The sequence below is a fragment of the Odocoileus virginianus genome, chromosome 13 (assembly GCF_023699985.2).
Source record: "Odocoileus virginianus isolate 20LAN1187 ecotype Illinois chromosome 13, Ovbor_1.2, whole genome shotgun sequence".
In the NCBI taxonomy this organism is placed as follows: domain Eukaryota; kingdom Metazoa; phylum Chordata; class Mammalia; order Artiodactyla; family Cervidae; genus Odocoileus; species Odocoileus virginianus.
This window is the reverse complement of record NC_069686.1, coordinates 37,523,074-37,541,357: the sequence shown is the minus strand read 5'-3', so window position 1 is coordinate 37,541,357 and position 18,284 is coordinate 37,523,074. Positions and strand designations below refer to the sequence as shown.

Genomic DNA, 18,284 nt, shown 5'->3' with positions numbered 1-18,284 from the left:
TTCCGTGAAGTTGATGCTACGTGTTCGTCTCAGTGATGTGCTAGTCACCCAGCCCTGGCCAGTTATGGTCAAAGGATGAAGCTCGCCCCTTTTTCAGGCTTTGCCTAGAACAGATGGGGAAGGGCCTCCCTGGGAATGCTTCTGAAACTGGTTACAGTTTGAGAAGACCTGAGTGAGAATAAAGGCAAGAGAGAGGACAAAACAGAAGTCCTCTCAGAGGGATGGAAATTTCTGATAGTGGGTTTAAAGTCCAGCTGTGTCTGAGCTGGACAGTCACGTGAGACAGTAAAATTCTCCCCCTCAACCCCTTTCCTTGAATTTAGGTTACAGCTTGTTTGATTTGGATTTCTATGCCTTCCAACCAGTGTGAAAAGTAGGATTATCTTCTTGAGCAGAACTGCAGTTCCTAATTAAATCTCCTGCTCCAGTTCCTTGTGTTCCAGACATCTATTTCTGCATATAAACCACCCAAAACCTGGTGGCATAAAGCAGTAACCATTATTTCATTTATCTCATGGTTTCTGTGGGTCAGATATATGGGAAGAGCTTGGCTGGGCAGTTCTTGCTTGGAGTCTCCATGCAGCGGCAATGGACAGTGGCTGGATCTGGGGTGGAGGGGAGAAAAGGGAGCTGGAGCAGCTAGGGGCCAGCAGGCAGCTCTCTCCTCATAAACTCTCAGTTGCTCTGTTTGGACGACTTGAACTTTCTCAGATCATCTCACCCAAAGTACCCAGACTGCTTGTGCAGCTTCAGCAGAGTGTTTCAGAACACTGGCTAGAAGTTGAATCACCTTCTGTGACCCAACTTTGAAAGTCACATGGTGTCATTTCCACCACACTCTGGTCAACTGGCCAGGAAGTTTGGCCCAGAATCAAGGGGAGAAGTAGATCCCACCTTGTAACAGTGACCTGTCAACAGGTTTGCAGACATGTATTAAAACTACCACATATTATGGGCAGTCCCCAAATTGTGAGACGGGTACTATGGTCAGAATTATATTTAAGTAGACTTAGTTTTGTGAGATCATACCTTTAATTTATACTTTTGGGAGCTGGACTAACTTTTTTAGATCACTAAGGCACCAAGCCTAATCTATATATATTGACAATTGAATCAAGAATTGTAATGATCTTTCAGGTTTTAGAATTCCATTTTGTTCTTGTATTAAGGCAGTTCAAATTTTAATATGAGTAGCATTGAAAAATATTTATATTTGGGTTAGTTCTCTACTTTACAATTGCTTATATATTGACTTAGTATTGAGGCATGTTACTTAGTACTTAGTTAATGTATCTGTAACTTCCAAAAGTGCTTCATTGTCATTTAGTTATCAGTTTAAGGAATAGGAAGTAATCTTCTCCTATGGATACTATATGAAATAGCAATTAGGATGTAGCTTTGTAAAGTTTGACCTGTGTTCTGACTCTGTTGCTTTGACTGTCTGACTAGAGTTGGAAATCCTCCTATATACCATCTAGTACCATGGAGTAAAAATCAGAATGTCACTCTTTTCAACTTTCTCCCAAGTGGAAGAAGTCTAATAGATCTTGAACTAATTTTTTTTTCTGTTTCAGAATGTAGCAAGTAATCTATTGGAATAAACCCAGAAGTTGAGTAACTCATGCAAAGGTAATTTAGAGCACAAATTAAATCTGTCAGAATGGTATTAGATTTGCAAAAGCTCATAAATAACAAATGAAAGGTCACAGAACTGTGAAAATGAGAGTGTGCTTCTTCATAAGAGAGCTGTAGTCAGGGACGAATCCTCAGTGCATATTCAAATAGCAGTGCACAAAATGGAAATACAACATCTTTTCTAAATCTCTAGAACATTCCAAAGACATAGTGGACTCTAGAGAAAAACATCAAAGTTCTAGAAATGACCTTTCATATCACTGAGTATGTCCAGCAGGGTATTTGTGGGGTGAATGGATTAGAGCTCCATCAACTACTGAGAATCTGAATGGAAAAGATACATCCCTGTCATCAGAGCCCATATTTCAGTAGCAGTTAGACTAATTGTGAATGCCTGCTGCTCATCTTTCACATTTTGTCTCCTAGAAAATACTAATAGAGTGAGTGGTGCTTCCTGATTTATTGCAGGAATGTAAGCAGCTGGTGATATTAATAAATAGTCCTGCCCATCCTGTTTTCTCACGGAAAAAAGAGGTGGAAAAATAGCTCTGGCTACTATAAAGTAGATGAGGTCTTTTACTGTGCGTTGTATACACACATCTTTTTTGTGTGTTGCACTGTGTTGCGCTTGACTTGTGTAAGGGAACACAATCTCTGTTTATAAAAATCAATGTGTGGTCTTTATCAAAATTTAAAAATTTGCTTATCAAAATATGTCATCAAGAAACTGAAAAGTCAACACAGAGAAAGGGAGAAAAAAGTTGCATATCATATATCTGAGAAGGGTCCAGAGTCTAGCATATAGAAAGAACTCTTATAACTCAGTAATAAAAAGATAACTCAATTTAAAGTGTGCGAAGTGTTTGAATAAATATTACTCCAAAGAAGATATGCAAATGATCAGTAAGCACATGAAAATATGTTTAACTCAGTAGTCATTTGGGAAATGGAACTCAAAGCCACAGTACACTTTACACTCACTAACGTGGCTGTAATAAAATGTTTTGGTGAAAGTAAATGTTAGTGAAGAAGCAGAGAAATTTTACTGATGGGAATGTAAAATAGTGTAGTCATAGTGGAAAATCGTTTGGCAGTTCCTCAAAAGGTTAAACACAGTTACCATAAGATCTAGCAGTTCCACTCTTAAGTATATATCCAAGAAAAATAAAAACATGTTTATAAAAAAATGTACATGAATGTTAATGATAGCATTAGTCACAAATAGACCAGAAGTGGAAAACACCTGAATGTCTATCAAATGATGAGTAGTATAACAGTGAAATATTACTCAGTGATAAAAACGAATCATGCACTGATTCATATTACAACATGGATGAACCTTGGAAACATTATACTAGGTGAAAGAAGCCATGTACAAAAGACTATATCTTGTATGATTCCATTTACATGAAATGTTCCCAATAAGCAAATCCATAGTGATAGAAAGTAGCTTAGTAGTTGCCAGGGAGTGGGGAGAGGAGAGAATTGGGAATGACTGCTAATGGGTGCAATATTTCTTTCAGGGGTGATGGAAAAATTCTAGACTAGATGATGGTTGCCCAATACTATGAACATACTAACAGCCCCCACTAAATTGTATTGTTTTTAAATGATGAGTCTTATGTGATATGAATTTCATCTCAATAGAAAAAATTGTAAATAAAATAAAAATAACAAACCCTGAAACAAAAGCTTGTGGCATTTACAAGGATTAATAGCACATGCACGTGGGACAAACCTTGAGTGTTATCTTAGATTCCTGTGGCTGGTGCCTTCTTTCTATTTCTTGGTCAGAGGTGCATCCACATGAGGTTGACCCTCCACTCTGACTGCTGAAATGTCGAGGAGTGAGTTCTTTGTGGAGTGAAACTTGACCAATGGGAGACAAGAGACAGAACGGCACCAGGCAGATAAACTCTCCTTCCCTTCTTCCTCCATGGACCACACTGAGTGCAGCTGCTCCTTGGAATCATCTCTTTGTGGCTTGTTATAAAGTGGTGAGCAGCATAGTAACACAGGATCACATTGCTTTATATTTTCTAGCTTCGTCTTAACCTCTGTCTATTTCTTCCTCCTATTCTCTCTTTTTCCTTTACCCTCATTGTCTTGGGTTTGTTCCTCCCATTCTTGCTGTTCTATCCTTTCCATATATAATAGTTTACATCTGCTAACCCCAGCATCCCACTCCATCCCTCCCAGGACCCTCTCCCCCTTGGCAAACCCAAGTCTGTTCTCGAAGGACAACTCGCAGTACACTTTTTAATATAATTGTATTTATTTATTTCTGACTGTGCTGGGTCTTTGTCGATGTGCGGGCTTTTCTCTAGTTGCAGGGAGGGGGGCTGCTCTCTGGGTGCGGTGCTCTGGTTTCTCACTGTGGTGGCTTCTCTTGATGTGCACCAGGGACTCTAGAGAGCACGGGTGTCAATAGTTTCGGCACGTGGACTCCACAGTTTGGGCTCCTGGGCTCTAAATCACAGGCTCATGAGTTGTGGCGTGGGGGCTTAGTTGCTCCATGGCATGTGGGAATCTTCTGGACCAGGGATCAAACCATGTCTCCTACACTGGCAGGCAGATTCCTTACCACTGAGCCAGCACAGTACAGTTTTAAGGTTGGCAGTATTATCCTCATTTTGCAGATGAGGAAACCGGAGCACAGAGTTGTTAAGTAACTTGCTTAAGGTTGCACAGCAAGAGAGTACTGGAGTAAGGTTTCAAATTCAGGTGTCTCACTCTTCCGCTCTATGTGTTACTCCCGCATGATCAATGCAAGCTGTGAAATGAAGGCTCTTGGCTGGGTAGCCATGCCAAAGAGGTTGAAGTAAGGTTAATTTTAGATGACATTAAGTAATGCTTGATGCTTATGCAAGGACTGTGCAGACCGAGACAATTTAAATCAATAACTGGAAGGAATACTGTGGTTGAAAGATGCTTTAAGGAAAATGAGCCACTTGCAATGTTTGGTATGTGTTGACATCAAGTTTCAGATTAAAAAGAACTTAAGATTGACAACTAGTTGATATTCAATGTTAAATTATTCAAAATAAAACCAGAAAGCTTTCCTCACCATCCCTCTCGAACTGAGCCCAGATTGTGAGGAGACTGGTGTCAGTGCGATTCCTTCTGGGGGTCCAGGGGGCGCTGTGCGAATCTGTCCCTCAGATGCTGGCTCACCCGACCTAGAGCATGTACACGGACGGAAGAACTCTTACCTCCGTTTACTATGAGATAACGTTTGTGTCTGTCACTCATGGAGGGAAAGAAATCCTTGATACTTGTTTTCTCATCACACTATTTAACCAAGTGCCTAGTCACAGTGCCCTGGCAGTCGCATTATGAAGTGAATGAGCCTCTCCTTCCCTTTCTGAATGGATACCTGTTTGGGGGAACCAAATTATAAATGGAAGAGGGTGTAGTGAGTGTGAAATTGGCAAGGCTAGCATCATCAGGCTGTTACATGGTGATAAGGGTTCTACTCCCTTTTCTAGCAATTCATCTATTTAAAACAAAATAACACACCAAACCATCTGGGGTTAATTTGAGTGTATCATGCACTATTGGGTGTCAGTTCATCTTTTTCACAGTTTTTAATAAAGTTATCATACTATTATATAATATTTTCCTATTCTGTGATTTTGAAAAATAGTTATATGTCTGAGCTCCCTAGAGTGTTCTATTTTTCTGAATTCACTTTTACGCTTTCTCTCATTCTGTTCTGATTAATATTACTCTGTACTGTGTTCTAATATCTGATAAATCCATATTGATTTTTTTATTGATTTTGATTTGTAATATATTTACTCTTGTTTTCTGTTTGTTTTGGCAGAATAACTTTAGGATTATATTGTTATGCTGCTTTAAAAATGTCGTTGAATATTTGTATCAGAATTTGTAAACAAAATGTCCAAATTATTTTTTTAGCCAGTTTAAAATAAAGTGAATATCTAACTTGACCCACTGCATGGGTGCTCAAATGATGGTATTCTAAGTAAGTAAGTAAAGATTTTACTGGCATCAATTTAATTGAAAAGAATAGAGTCCAAATAAAGGATAGCATGATGATAGCTTAGTGTTACAGTAACACATTGATCTCATTTTCTCAGGTTTTGTTATACACCATGAATCAGTCTTTGGAAGAACACAGTATCACCTAGTTTTAAATGTGGTCTCAGTGGCCAGACTGGGCATGCGCTCAGTCGCTTCAGTCGTGTCCGACTCTTTGTGACCCTGTGGACTGTAACCCACCAGGCTTTTCTGTTGGTGGGATTTTCCCAGCATGAATACTGGAGTGGGTTGCCATGCCTTCCTTCAGGAGATCTTTCCGACCCAGGGATCGAATCTAGGTATCATATGTCTCCTGCCTTTGCAGGCAGGTTCTTTACCAGACTGCCAGGGTTTAAATCAACTCCTCTATGTATTTGCTGGACTTGTTATCTCACAGTGGGATGGTAACAGTGCCTATTTCATAGGGTTATGAGGAGAACCAGCCGATACATACTAAGGACTTCAACAGTAAGCAGCCAATAATGTTCGTTATGTGAAGGAGATTTTGAGCTATAAAGACACATTTTGGTTCATTGGGGAGGCCAATTTACCTCCGTATCTTTTTTCTCCTCTAATCTGAAAGTCTAGCCTGTACAGGTTTGTATGGGCAGCATGACCCAGTACGGCTGTACTCTCATCCCTGGCGTTTGCTGTTATCAAAGAAATGCTTCTGAGCTTCTGCACCTGACTTATTTATTGTCGCTTCTGGCAGCCATCCCCTGGCCTCCTGGCAAAAATAGCTGGATTTCATTAAAATTCAATCTCTCTTGATACCATCTCTGCTGGATATTAGAAGGGACTGCTAGCAGTGGAGCTTTAGCAACCTAATTAAGAATGGATTTGGGTTGAAATTTTCTAAGTGCTCTAAAATTACAGTCTATAAAGTTTCTCTCCCTGTCTACCTACATCCTTGTGCCCTGGGCTCCCTGTTTCTCCCCAGCTCATCCTGCCAGCAGAAGCTGGGCCGAGTCTCTGTGACTTTCCCCATTTAGACACTGAGATGACTCTGGCTTCGTATTTCAGGTGCAAATCGTCTTTCATCATCTGGAGTCCCCGCTCCCAGGTCCCCTGGATGAGTGAAGCCTCGGTCTGCCATGGAAGCCGGCCCCGCCCTGGCCTGGCTGCTGCTCCTCAGTCTGCTGGCTGACTGTCTGAAAGCCGCCCAGTCCCGGGACTTCACCGTGAAAGACATTATCTACCTCCACCCTTCAAGTAAGACTCCCTTCTCTTCGCTGCAGAAATGTCACCTGATTTCAAATAAGATTTGAAAGCTGAAAACTGGCCAGGAGTAGGCAGCCTTCCATGTGGGGGAAACCTGGTGACTAAATTGTTGGGCGTGGACGTGCTGGGCTTCCCAGGTCGTGCTCGTGGTAAAGAACCCACTGGCTAATGCAAGAGATGCAGGAGATGCAAGAGATGCAGGTTTTGATCCTTGGGTCAGGAAGATCCCCTGGAGGAGGAAATGGCAACCCACTCCAGAATTCTTGCTGGGAAAATCCCATGAACAGAGGAGCCTGGTGGGCTACAGTCCATGGAATTGCAAAAGAGTCAGACATGAGTTAGCTATTGAGTATGCACACATGTGCCTGCTACCAAAATATGCTGTGCGTGTTTACCTACCCCTTTTACAGGGTGTTTGTTTTTAAGTCAAATGTTAGTCTTGTTTGCTCCGCTCCCTGCCCCATGGCTCTGATTCTGAACCCTCTCCTCTCTGACTGTGCCAGGTCTCAGTCAGTTATCAAAGTAAAGGACCGAGTCCCAGAGGAAGGTGTTGGTAAAAGATCAGGCCTTTATAAGCAAGATAATAGCTGGCCTTCCTGTCTGTGCATCTAATTCTCAGTTTCAGCATAATTGCCTCTCACCACTTCCTATTGCCTATCACTTTCAGTTTCCTGTGTTTAAGAGTTATCTTCAGAGTGCAGAATAATGTGTGTCCCAGGTCCCTTCCCCAGAGTGTCTGACTGTATGTATCTGGGGCGGTCTCCATGGATTTTTGCTTTCAGTAAGAATTCGGGTGATTCTGCTGCTGCCTATATTCTAAGAATCGCACCTTGGGAAACACGGCAGCTTAGCTTCCTCCATTGGTCACCATCTCTGTATTTATCTCATCTTTTATATTTGCTTGACCCTCTGCTGGATTGCCAGTGTGGTGGCAAGTGTGTGTTAGTTGCTCAGTCTTGTCTGACTCTTTGTGACCCCATGGACGGTAGCCAGCCAGGCTCCTGTGTCCATGGAATTCTCCAGGCAAGAGTACTGGTGGTGGTGAGAGGCGGGTATTTAGTCTGTGGGCTGACCTTTTAGCATTTGCCTCAAGGTGTGTCACTCTTTTCAAATGTTCTGTTTGACAAACTTTTTTGAGCATGTACTGTGTATGGGGCATCATGATGTGATAGGCATGAGAGATGTAAAGGCAAACCAACCATAGTCCTTGCTTTTGAAGAACCTTCAGTCTGCAAGGTAGAGGCAGTCACTTGGACTCCTTTGATGCCACATATTAAAATATTTAATGTCTTCATGTTCTGGTTAAATGAGAGATGGTTCAAGGAATGCAGAGGGGCTTGGACTCCACCTGACCTTGGTGAGCACCTCAGTCAGCTACTTCATAGCCTTCTGACTTGAAATAAATTCTCTAACTTTGTGAAGAGTAAATAGAAGAACACACACAAAGCACTTAGCACTGTGAGCCATGTGTGTGTGCTCAGTCGCTTCAGTCGTGTCCGACTCTGTGCAGCCCTGTGGACGGTAGCCCACCAGGCTCCTGCCTTCATGGGATTCTCCAGCCAAGAATACCGGAGTGGGTTGCTATTTCTCCTCCAGTGGACCTTCCTGACCTGGGGATTGAACCCATGTCTCTTGCGTCTCCTGCATTAGCAGGCAGGTTCTTTACCACTAGTGCCACTGGGAAGCCCGTGAGTCATAGTAAATGCTCAGTAAATATTAGGAGAATCTTTTAAAGTTTGATCTCTACATTTCTAGCATGGTTAGAATGATGTATACCCTTTAGTATTGTATTGTGGACTAGAAATAATATTTGTAAAGTACTAGGCACATACATACCATGAAATCAGATGCTTATTATTTATGCTATTGTAATTGACTCAGATAGTAAGCTGAGAATGATAAATATACAGCACTGATTTTTTTAACTCCAAATATATTTTTGATTGGCAGCTAGTAGTTTCTTTAGATTCATTGTTCTCACCAGTATAGGCTGGTGTCTACTGGTTAATTGTGTGGAAAGCTTATCTGGCTGCTTGTTTTTGCAAGGCAGTTTATTTTAGTAACGTTCATGAAAAGAGAGTGCTTTGCTAGTTTTTCTGTTTTCTAGGGTTGCATGTGTTATTTTCTCCGAGGGCTTCCCTAGTAGCTCAGATGGTAAAGAATTTGCCTGCAGTGCAGGAGACCCTGGTTCAATCCCTGGCTCAGGAAGATTTCCTGGAGAAGGGAATGACTACCTATTCCAGTATTCTTGCCTGGACAATTCCATGGACAGAGGAGCTTGACAGGCTATAGTCCATGGGGTCACAGCCATGCTTTTTTTAATTGAAGTTGGTGAAAAAAAAAGCCTAGGTTCCGGCCTCTTGTGTTTGATTGCCAGGACTTAAAGCTTCTGTGGGATTCTTCGTTCGTTTCAGTGACAGATTCAGAAGTCACTGGGCCTCATAACAGACCCATGCCTGGCCTCCTCTGAGGCTGTGATTGTACACAGAGTGGGGAGGAAAATTAAGAGGGGTTGATTTAAGTGCTCAAGAAGCAGACAAACACACATGCTGCTTCTGCCTCAGTGGTGTGTTGTGTCAGTGCTGCTGCTGGGTGGGCCTCTGTTTGTTTGTTTATTTTTGGCTGGGTTGGGTCTTGTTGCTGTGTGCACGTTTTCTCAAGTTGTGATGAAGGGGGGCTACTCTTCGTTGTAACTTGGGCTCCTTTTTCCAGTGGCTTCTCATATAGCAAAGCATGGGCTCTAGGAATGTGGGCTCAGTTGTTGTGGCCCTTGGGCTCAGTCGCTTCACAGCATGTGGGATCTTCCCAGACCAAGGATCAAACCCATGTCCCCTGCACTGGGAGGCAGATTCTTAACCACTGGGCTACCAAGGAAGTCACAAATGGGACCATATTTGGAAAGTCCGTTTCGGAATGGGATCTTTGAAGGATGATCTTTGAATAACACAGGAGGGGCAACCATCTGTGCTGTTTAGAAATTGATGGAAAATTTCCATTCATATGACCTAGGTTACTTGATGCTTTTAAACTGTGGTGTTGGACAAGACTCTTGAGAGTCCCTTGGGCTGCAAGGAGAACCAACCAGTTCATCCTAAAGGAATCAGTCCTGAATATACATTGGAAGGACTGCTGCTGAAGCTGAAACTCCAATACTTTGGCTAACTGATGCAAAGAACTGACTGATTTGAAAAGACCCTGATGCAGGGAAAGATTGAAGATGGGAGGAGAAGGGGATGACAGAGGATGAGATAGTTGGAAGGCATCACCAACTTCAATGGACATGAGTTTGAGTAGACTCTGAAAGTTGATGATGGAGGCCTGGCGTGCTGCATCCTGTGGGGTTGCAAAGAGTCGGACATGACTGAGCGACTGAACTGAACGGAACTGATCTATGCTAATTGAATAGAGCCATGGCCTCATTAAAAAGAGCTCACTATACAAAAGGAAATGCAAAAAGGCAAAATGGTTGTCTGAAGAGGCCTTACAAATAGCTGAGAAAAAAAGCGAAGCTAAGGGCAAAGGAGAAAAGGAAAGATATACCCATTTGAATGCAGAGTGCCAAAGAATAGCAAGGAGGGATGAGAAAGGCTTCCTCAGTGATCATTGCAAAGAAATAGAAGAAAATAATAGAATGGGAAAGATTAGAGATCTCTTCAAGAAAATTAAGAGATACCAAGGGAACATTTCATGCAAAGATGGGCACGATAAAGGACAGGAATGGCATGGACCTAACAGAAGCAGAAAATATTAAGAAGAGGTGGAAAAAATACACAGAAGAACTATACAAAAAAGATCTTCATGACCCAGATAACCATGATGGTGTGATCACTCACCTAGAGCCAGACATCCTGAAATGCGAAGTCAAGTGGGCCTCAGGAAGCATCACTATGAACAAAGCCAGTGGAGGTGATGGAATCCCAGTTGAGCTATTTCAAATCTGAAAGATGATGTTGTGAAAGTGCTGCACTCAATATGCCAGCATATCTGGAAAACTCAGCAATGACCACAGGACTGGAAAAGGTCAGTTTTCATTCCAGTCCCAGAGATGGGGCAATGCCAAAGAATGTTCAAAGTACTGCACAGTTTCACTCATCTCACATGCTAGCAAAGTAATGCTCAAAATTCTCCAAGCCAGGTTTCAACAGTACATGAACCATGAACAGTGAAATTCCAGATGTTCAAGCTGGGTTTATAAAAGGCAGAGGAACCAGAGATCAAATTGCCAACATCTGCTGTATCACCAAAAATGCAAGAGTTCCAGAAAAACATCTACTTTTGCTTCATTGACTATGCCAAAGCCTTTGACTGTGTGGATCACAACAAACTGTGGAAAATTCTTCAAGAGATGGGAATACCAGATCACTTGTCCTGCCTCCTGAGAAATCTGTATGCAGGTCAAGAAGCAACAGTTAGAAATGGACGTGGAGCAATGGACTGATTCCAAATTGGGAAAGGGGTATGTCAAGGCTGCATATTGTCACCCTCCTTATTTAACTTATATGCAGAGTACATCCTGCAAAATGCCAGGCTGGATGAAGCACAAGCTGGAATCAAGATTTCCGGGAGAAATATCAGTAACCTCAGATACGCAGATGACACCGCCCTTATGGAAGAAAGTAAAGAAGAACTAAAGAGCCTCTTGATGAAAGTGAAAGAGGAGAGTGAAAAAGCTGGCTTAAAACTCAACTTTCAGAAACCTAAGATTGTGGCATCTGGTCCCATCACTTCATGGGAAATAGATGGGGAAACAATGAAAACAGTGAGAGATTTTACTTTTGGGGGTTCCAAAATCACTGCAGATAGTGACTGCAACCATGAAATTAAAAGATGCTTTCTCCTTGGAAGAAAAGTTATGACCAACCTAGACAGTGTATTAAAAAGCAGAGACATTACTTTACCAGCAAAGGTCTACCTAGTCAAAGCTATGGTTTTTCAAGTAGTCATGAATGGATGTGAGAGTTGGAATATAAGGAAAGCTGAGCACGGAAGACCTGATGCTTTTGAACTGTGTTGTTGGAGAAGACTCTTGAGAGTCCCTTGGACTACGGGGAGATCCAACCTGTCAATCCTAAAGGAAATCAGTCCTGAATATCCATTGGAAGGACTGATGCTAAAGCTCCAATTCTTTGGCCACCTGATGAAAAGAACTGACTCATTGGGAAAGACCCTGCTGCTTAAAAGATTGAAGGCGGGAAGAGAAGGGGATGACAGAGAATGAGATAGTTGGATGGCATCACCGACACGATGGACATGAGTTTGAGTGGGCTCCAGGAGTTGGTGATGGACAGGGAAGTCTGGCATGCTAAAGTCCATGGTGTCACAAAGAGTCAGACACGACTGAGTGACTGAACTGACTGATAAAGAAGTGATGGAGTTTTCTGATGTGATTTTGGAATATGGAGAAGGGCAGAGGCAGTTGTTCGTCAGCTACATTGTATGTTGATTCACCCGCAGGTCTGGGCTGAGTTCTCTTTCGGAGTCTCCATAACTGGTCACAAGAAATGTAAGTTTGTGCTGTATTCAAGTTCCTGTCCACGTTTCCCAGCTGGCCAGAACTTGGTTTATTCTTCACACTTTAAAGCAGAGTTAACTTCACATTTCTCTGCACTATTTCAGAAGTTTTCGGTGTGTGTTTGCTTGTTTTTACGTTTGGAATTTTTAAATGGTCATGGTTGTCTGCCCTTGAGCAGCACCTAGTAGACTGAGTTTAGCTAAAGCTATCTCTCCACAAATAAGCAGGTTTCTGTAGAACATAGGTAATAAAAAATAGATGAGGGAAGTGTGGGATTATTTTGATTTTGAATTATTAATATAATCACCTCACTTTGTAGATGGAGGCACAGATAGCTTTCTTGGGGTCAGTGAGTGAGCCCGATTCCATTAATATTAGATACTGCTCAGAACCTGCCCAAGGAGAAATGCAGTGATGCTCGAGATGTGAGAAGACACACGTTTTCTACACCAGACAAACACGAACTCATTTCTCTGAGACCCCAAACAGCCCTCAGAGATAACAAGGTGTGGGACTGGAACCTGGGTTGGCAAAGTTCAGCCTCCCATGACTAATCTGCTTTGCTCTCTGGTTCCTAATCTTTGAAGTTTCTAAGCCTTTAAAAGAAATAAACTTAATGGCTTTCAAATTTAAGGCACTGTCCTCAATAACATTCTTTTTTATCATTTATATGTTTTTTCTTTTTCATGTGAAAAATGATGGATTTCTTCCTAGTCCATGATTAAAGTACCACAAGCCTAATAAAAACCTTTAAAGCAGGTGTTCATTTTAAGAGACATGGAGCTACTTATTTGGTTGTTAGACCTCATGCATGATAGCAGAATTTAACATCCTAAGTGACTTCAGCCTGTTCTTGGCCTCTTTTCTGTCCTTGTAATAGAAACCTTTTCAGAGAAATCCAGTTTTCCTCTGGTTGCATATTCTGTGGCTTTTCTTAATCGCGTGGACCAAAGAGATCTATCTCTGCAGGCGGCTTGTTACACCCAGATAGTGAGCCAGTGAAAATTTTCCATAGTTCTACTTTACAAGAGGGCTTACCTAGTGGTTCAGACATTAAGAATCTGACTCCAATGCCGGAGACTGGGGTTCAATCCCTGGGTTGGGAAGATCCCCTGGAGAAGGGAATAGCTACCCCCTCCAGTATTCTTGCCTAGGAAATTGTAGGGAGTGTGAAGACTGTCTAGAAAGGTCCCAGGAAATGCATTTCTATCAGGAATATATTCATGGTATTAAAATTATACTGACAACATGTTGTTGCCTAATGGACAGAGAAGGTCAGTTTATTTGATTTCTAGAAATTTTGTGTTTGCGTCCAGTTTCCAAAAACAATGGAAATTAATTTAGCAAGAATGAAAAATAAAAGTTTGGATACGTTATGCATCAGTATACGTTTTAAAACAAGACTCTTCTCACCATGGTTTTGGTAACTTAAGGCCTTTTTCCAGGCGAAATTTCCAAGAGATGGAAACAGAGACGAAATCTTTCCTGATGCCTTACAAATGAATTATGGTCTGTTGAACTATGGCTGACCAGGAGAGTTAATGGACAGATTATATTACAGGGAGTAACTGGGCACTTTGGCTTTTCTTTTTTTCTTTACAATCACCTTCTCTTGAGGGACCAAGGACTTATGCCCTGAAATACAGAGTACTAAGCTTATTAACTCTGTGATCAAGAGCCAAATTAGATTCATTCGCAGCTGGGGCCACAACAATTTGAAACCCTACTTGCTTTGTAATGCTTTGAAGTAACAAAGAAGAAAATAGCACATCTCTTAGGAACCTCTTTCCGTCCTTTAAAAAAAAAGAAAAGAAAACAAAACTTTTTTATCAGATGCAGTATCAGTTAGCAAGTTAGTGGAGATATAATTGTTCATCTGTAGACCTTGCTTTTTAGCTAAATATTTCCAGGATGGGGAATTTAACCATTACATAGTATTGTGTTGTAATTATTGACTGAAAGCTGAGTCTGTTTTCAGAGATTTGTCACCGAAAAGGATTTGATTATTCACTGATCACTACTACCTGCCAAGATATAAATACAAGTTCCTAAAAGTAAATGTTAGCCTGTCATTGTTGAGAATGCACACAGACATGAAGTTGTGGATTCAAAAATAAAGCTCACTAAAAATGAGATCATTTGGTTAATTGTCAATGGTCCATGCTGATAAACACATTCAGAGATAAATGATTTTAAACAGAGCATCTGTTGCTATCCTAGTATTTTAGCTTATATTCCTGTTTAAAGTTTTATGTACTTTGAGTTAATTTCAGAGTCTAGGCTTACTTGTATAAGAAATGGCAGTATTTAATATTGTCACTAGTCTTGCAAAAGATAATTTTGAAGACTCTATTAATCCAAATTTGGGAACACTACAACTTACTAGTGCTAGGTTCTCAATAAGTTTATTTTTGGAATGGCTGGATCATCAATCTTTGTTCAAAGTTCTTAATTTATCTCTTTGATGGGAAACTTTCCAAGAATAACTAATCCAGCATTCCAGCTAAAAATCTTACTGGCTGCTGTGACAGACAGATAAAATTGGATACTCTAGTGAATTAATCATGCAAGCTGAAGTATTATGGTTAACTTGCAGTCATAAACCTTGGTGAATATGATCATTTTTTGAGAAATGCTCTTCTTTGACAAATCATTTACATCTTTTTTTCAAAACTCCTGCTTTAATAATTCTACTTCAAATCTTACAAAGTTCTTTCTGTTACACTTTTTTATATATTGAATACCTCGAAGTAGGTAGCAAAACTATTTTTAATGTATCCAATCAGGATAATTTCCTAAAATACTTTGTATGGTTTTTAATGATGGTATCTATAAAAATAATCTAATTAAAATGTCCATAAGAATATTGAATGCCTTTTGGAATATGAGAATCTATTTATTCTAAATTCTTTAGGTGTGTACTTACCTAAACCAGAATCTTTTAACTTGAGTGTAACCCACCTATCTAGGCAGTAGGATTAAAGATAGAAAAATTTTCTGTGTAGTTTTACAAAACACTTGACTTCTGCTTTATTATAATTACATGATAGCGAGAGCATGTTTAACCAGAGTGAAATTTTCTCTCTGGGAATGCAGTGGTTGGATGTCTATGACTAGGCTGCCTTCCATTCCTCATTTTTTAAGACAACCCATGCTCTCAGAATCATTCTGCTTATGAACTTGAGTCACCAGTCACCAGTCACTAGGAAGAACATAGAACTCTCAAATGGGCCTGTTAAATGTTCCAGTTATCTGTCTTTTTTAGACAGTTTATGACTTTTGATCATGTTAGCTTATTGGATATTGTCAGAGTCAGCTCTGTGAAATATTGCAAGCAAGTACGAGGATGGGCAGCTCTTCTAGGCAAGGTGAAAATCAAAGTTATATCTGGCCCATAATTCTGGCCTTAAGCTGCTGCCTCCTCCTTCATTTATTTTTGATAATATACTTAATTGGTTCCATGTGGGCAAAGTAATTTGCCCTGAGATGATTATTTCCGCCAGTGGGATATGCAGGCTCAGCCATCTGCGAGGAAGAACAGTTGGCTGCTGCAGATGAAGTGTTTGCGTGTTTGCAGCTTTCAAAGAGGCCAGGTAGTTTTACAAATTAGAACAGACACACACACACACACACACAAGTTCTGTCTATGAAAGGCAAAACTCTAAGTAACAAAGCAAGCAAATGATTAAAACTAGGCAGCATCAGGGAAAATGAAAATACATCAGGGTAAAGGACAGAGACAGGCTGGCCTGACATTCCTTGTGGATCCTCTTCCTTAAGTGCCAAGGAGACCCTGGTGTGTGGTGCCCTCCAAGAGCCTGACTCTCATGGGTGCATCCCACCTGAACACAAGTGCAAGGTAAAGAATACAAGTACTGGAGGACAGCCCCTTCAGAAGGCAGGAAGAGGTAGCTAGCTCAGGGCTGCAGAATGGAGGGGATGGCTAGGAAGAGCTTCCTGGAATCATGAATCCCTGAGGCTGGAGCGAGGATCCACCGGGCATTCACCCCCCACCATGCCCTGAGCACGCTGCCCCTGACATTGGCTCTGGGCTCCCAGGCCTCATTAGGAGGGTCACCTCTGCACAGGCAGTATATATTTTAGCAACAAAGACTCTTCTCGTAGCTGACACTGACTATCCCCCGGGATGCTTAATTATGTCATGTCCAGCCCGATAAAAATTTTAGATTGAGCTAAAGAAATGCTGTTGATAAGAAATGATCAAACATCAATAAAGTTTTAATGATTGAGCCTAGTATTTATATTTGCCATGTTAATATGTCTACTTAAGTTGACATATAAAAGTCAGTGATAGGAAATCTAGAGTGCCCTTTGCTAATCGACATTTTTACTGAGATTATTATAGCTACATCAGTACTTATAAGAAATTATATGCAGAGATTTCATGTGTACTTTACTCCATTTACCCCAATGGTAACAATTTTAAAAAGCTGTAGAATATAGCACAACCAGGTTATTGATGCTAATACATTAATCCACCGGTTTTATTCAGACTTCCCCCATTTTACTCGTATTCATTTGTGTATTTTTGCATGAGTGTTTTTGTGTATTTAGTTCTACATAATTTTATCACATGTAGATTTGTGGATCCACCACCAAGTCTAGACACTAAACAATTTCGGTAGCACAAAGATTCCTTCTGTTGGCCTCATTCACACCATGTCTCTCCTACCCCTCTCATCCCCAGCCTCCTAGCCACCACTAATCTTTTCTCCACTTGTAAACTTTTCTCATGTAAAAAATGTTACATAAATGGAATGTTACATAAATGGAATCATACAGTATATAACTTTTGGGGATTGACTTCTTTCACTCAGGATAATTTCCTAGAAATTCACCCAGGTTGTTGACTATATTAATATTCATTATTATTGCTAGTGTTCCATGGTATGGATGTACTGCAGTTTGTTTAACCATCACCCATCGAAGCACATCTGGGTTGTTTCCAGTTTGACAATGTTTCAAATACAGTTGCTATGAACATTTGTGTACAGATTTTTGTGTGAATGTATGTTTTCATTTCTCAGAGATAGATACCCAGGAGTGCAGTTGCTGAGTCATATGATGCATGTTTAGTTTTTTGAGAAACTGTCAAGCTATTTTGATAACCCTTTAAAAAAATAATTAAAAAAAATTCCTATGTGCATTTCTATATAACACCTAAAACTACAGGCTCCACACTGCTATATTGCTGTTTTTTATGTTTTGTCCAGCATTTTACAAATTCTCAAATATAGGGCTAGTTGCCAGTTAACACTTTCAGACTCTGAAAATAATCTGTGATCTAATCATCCTTTATTGTTATTTTTAATAAAAGAAAATAAGAAATACAAATAAAATTAATAAAAAAAAATCTTACTTCACCATGTAGGCTTTTATGCTTAATCTAAAAAATTAATCTTCTGTCTTGATTTTTTTTGTAGCCACACCATATCCTGGTGGATTTAAGTGCTTCACCTGCGAAAAGGCAGCAGACAATTATGAGTGCAACCGATGGGCTCCAGACATCTACTGCCCTCGAGGTAAACTCTCAGTAGACACATTGGACTGTCCAGAGCTGTCCACAAGTGGAATGTCTTGTTGACTGTGATGCATGTATGAGAGAGGCATGCTTGCAGTCTCAACTTCTCTTGTTAAGGCTATTAGTAGATCTTTTATGCCACATCAGTAACATATCACCAGACACTGTCAGAGCTATAAACTGATCTGCAGGCTTAGCCCCTTTCTTATGAAGCATCGTTGGAGCTCCAAAAGAGGTAAGTGATACTTCTTACCCCCAGGCCCAACAAACGCTGGACAAGAAGAGAACAACCAGCCTGTAATCCACTCTTTGAAGCATTAGTCATTGCAT

The 18,284-nt window shown here is 40.7% G+C and overlaps 1 protein-coding gene across 1 annotated transcript in view; it reads left to right on the top strand.

Annotated features, from left to right (window-relative positions):
- LYPD6 (LY6/PLAUR domain containing 6) overlaps positions 1–18,284 on the top strand; it is a 125,090-nt gene that overhangs the window by 85,226 nt on the left and 21,580 nt on the right. Inside the window, exons 2-3 of the mRNA XM_020880333.2 lie at positions 6,703–6,891; positions 17,857–17,955. Coding sequence (XP_020735992.1) covers positions 6,774–6,891; positions 17,857–17,955 — 217 coding nt within the window. The 5' untranslated portion in view covers positions 6,703–6,773. The remainder of the gene's footprint in view (positions 1–6,702; positions 6,892–17,856; positions 17,956–18,284) is intronic.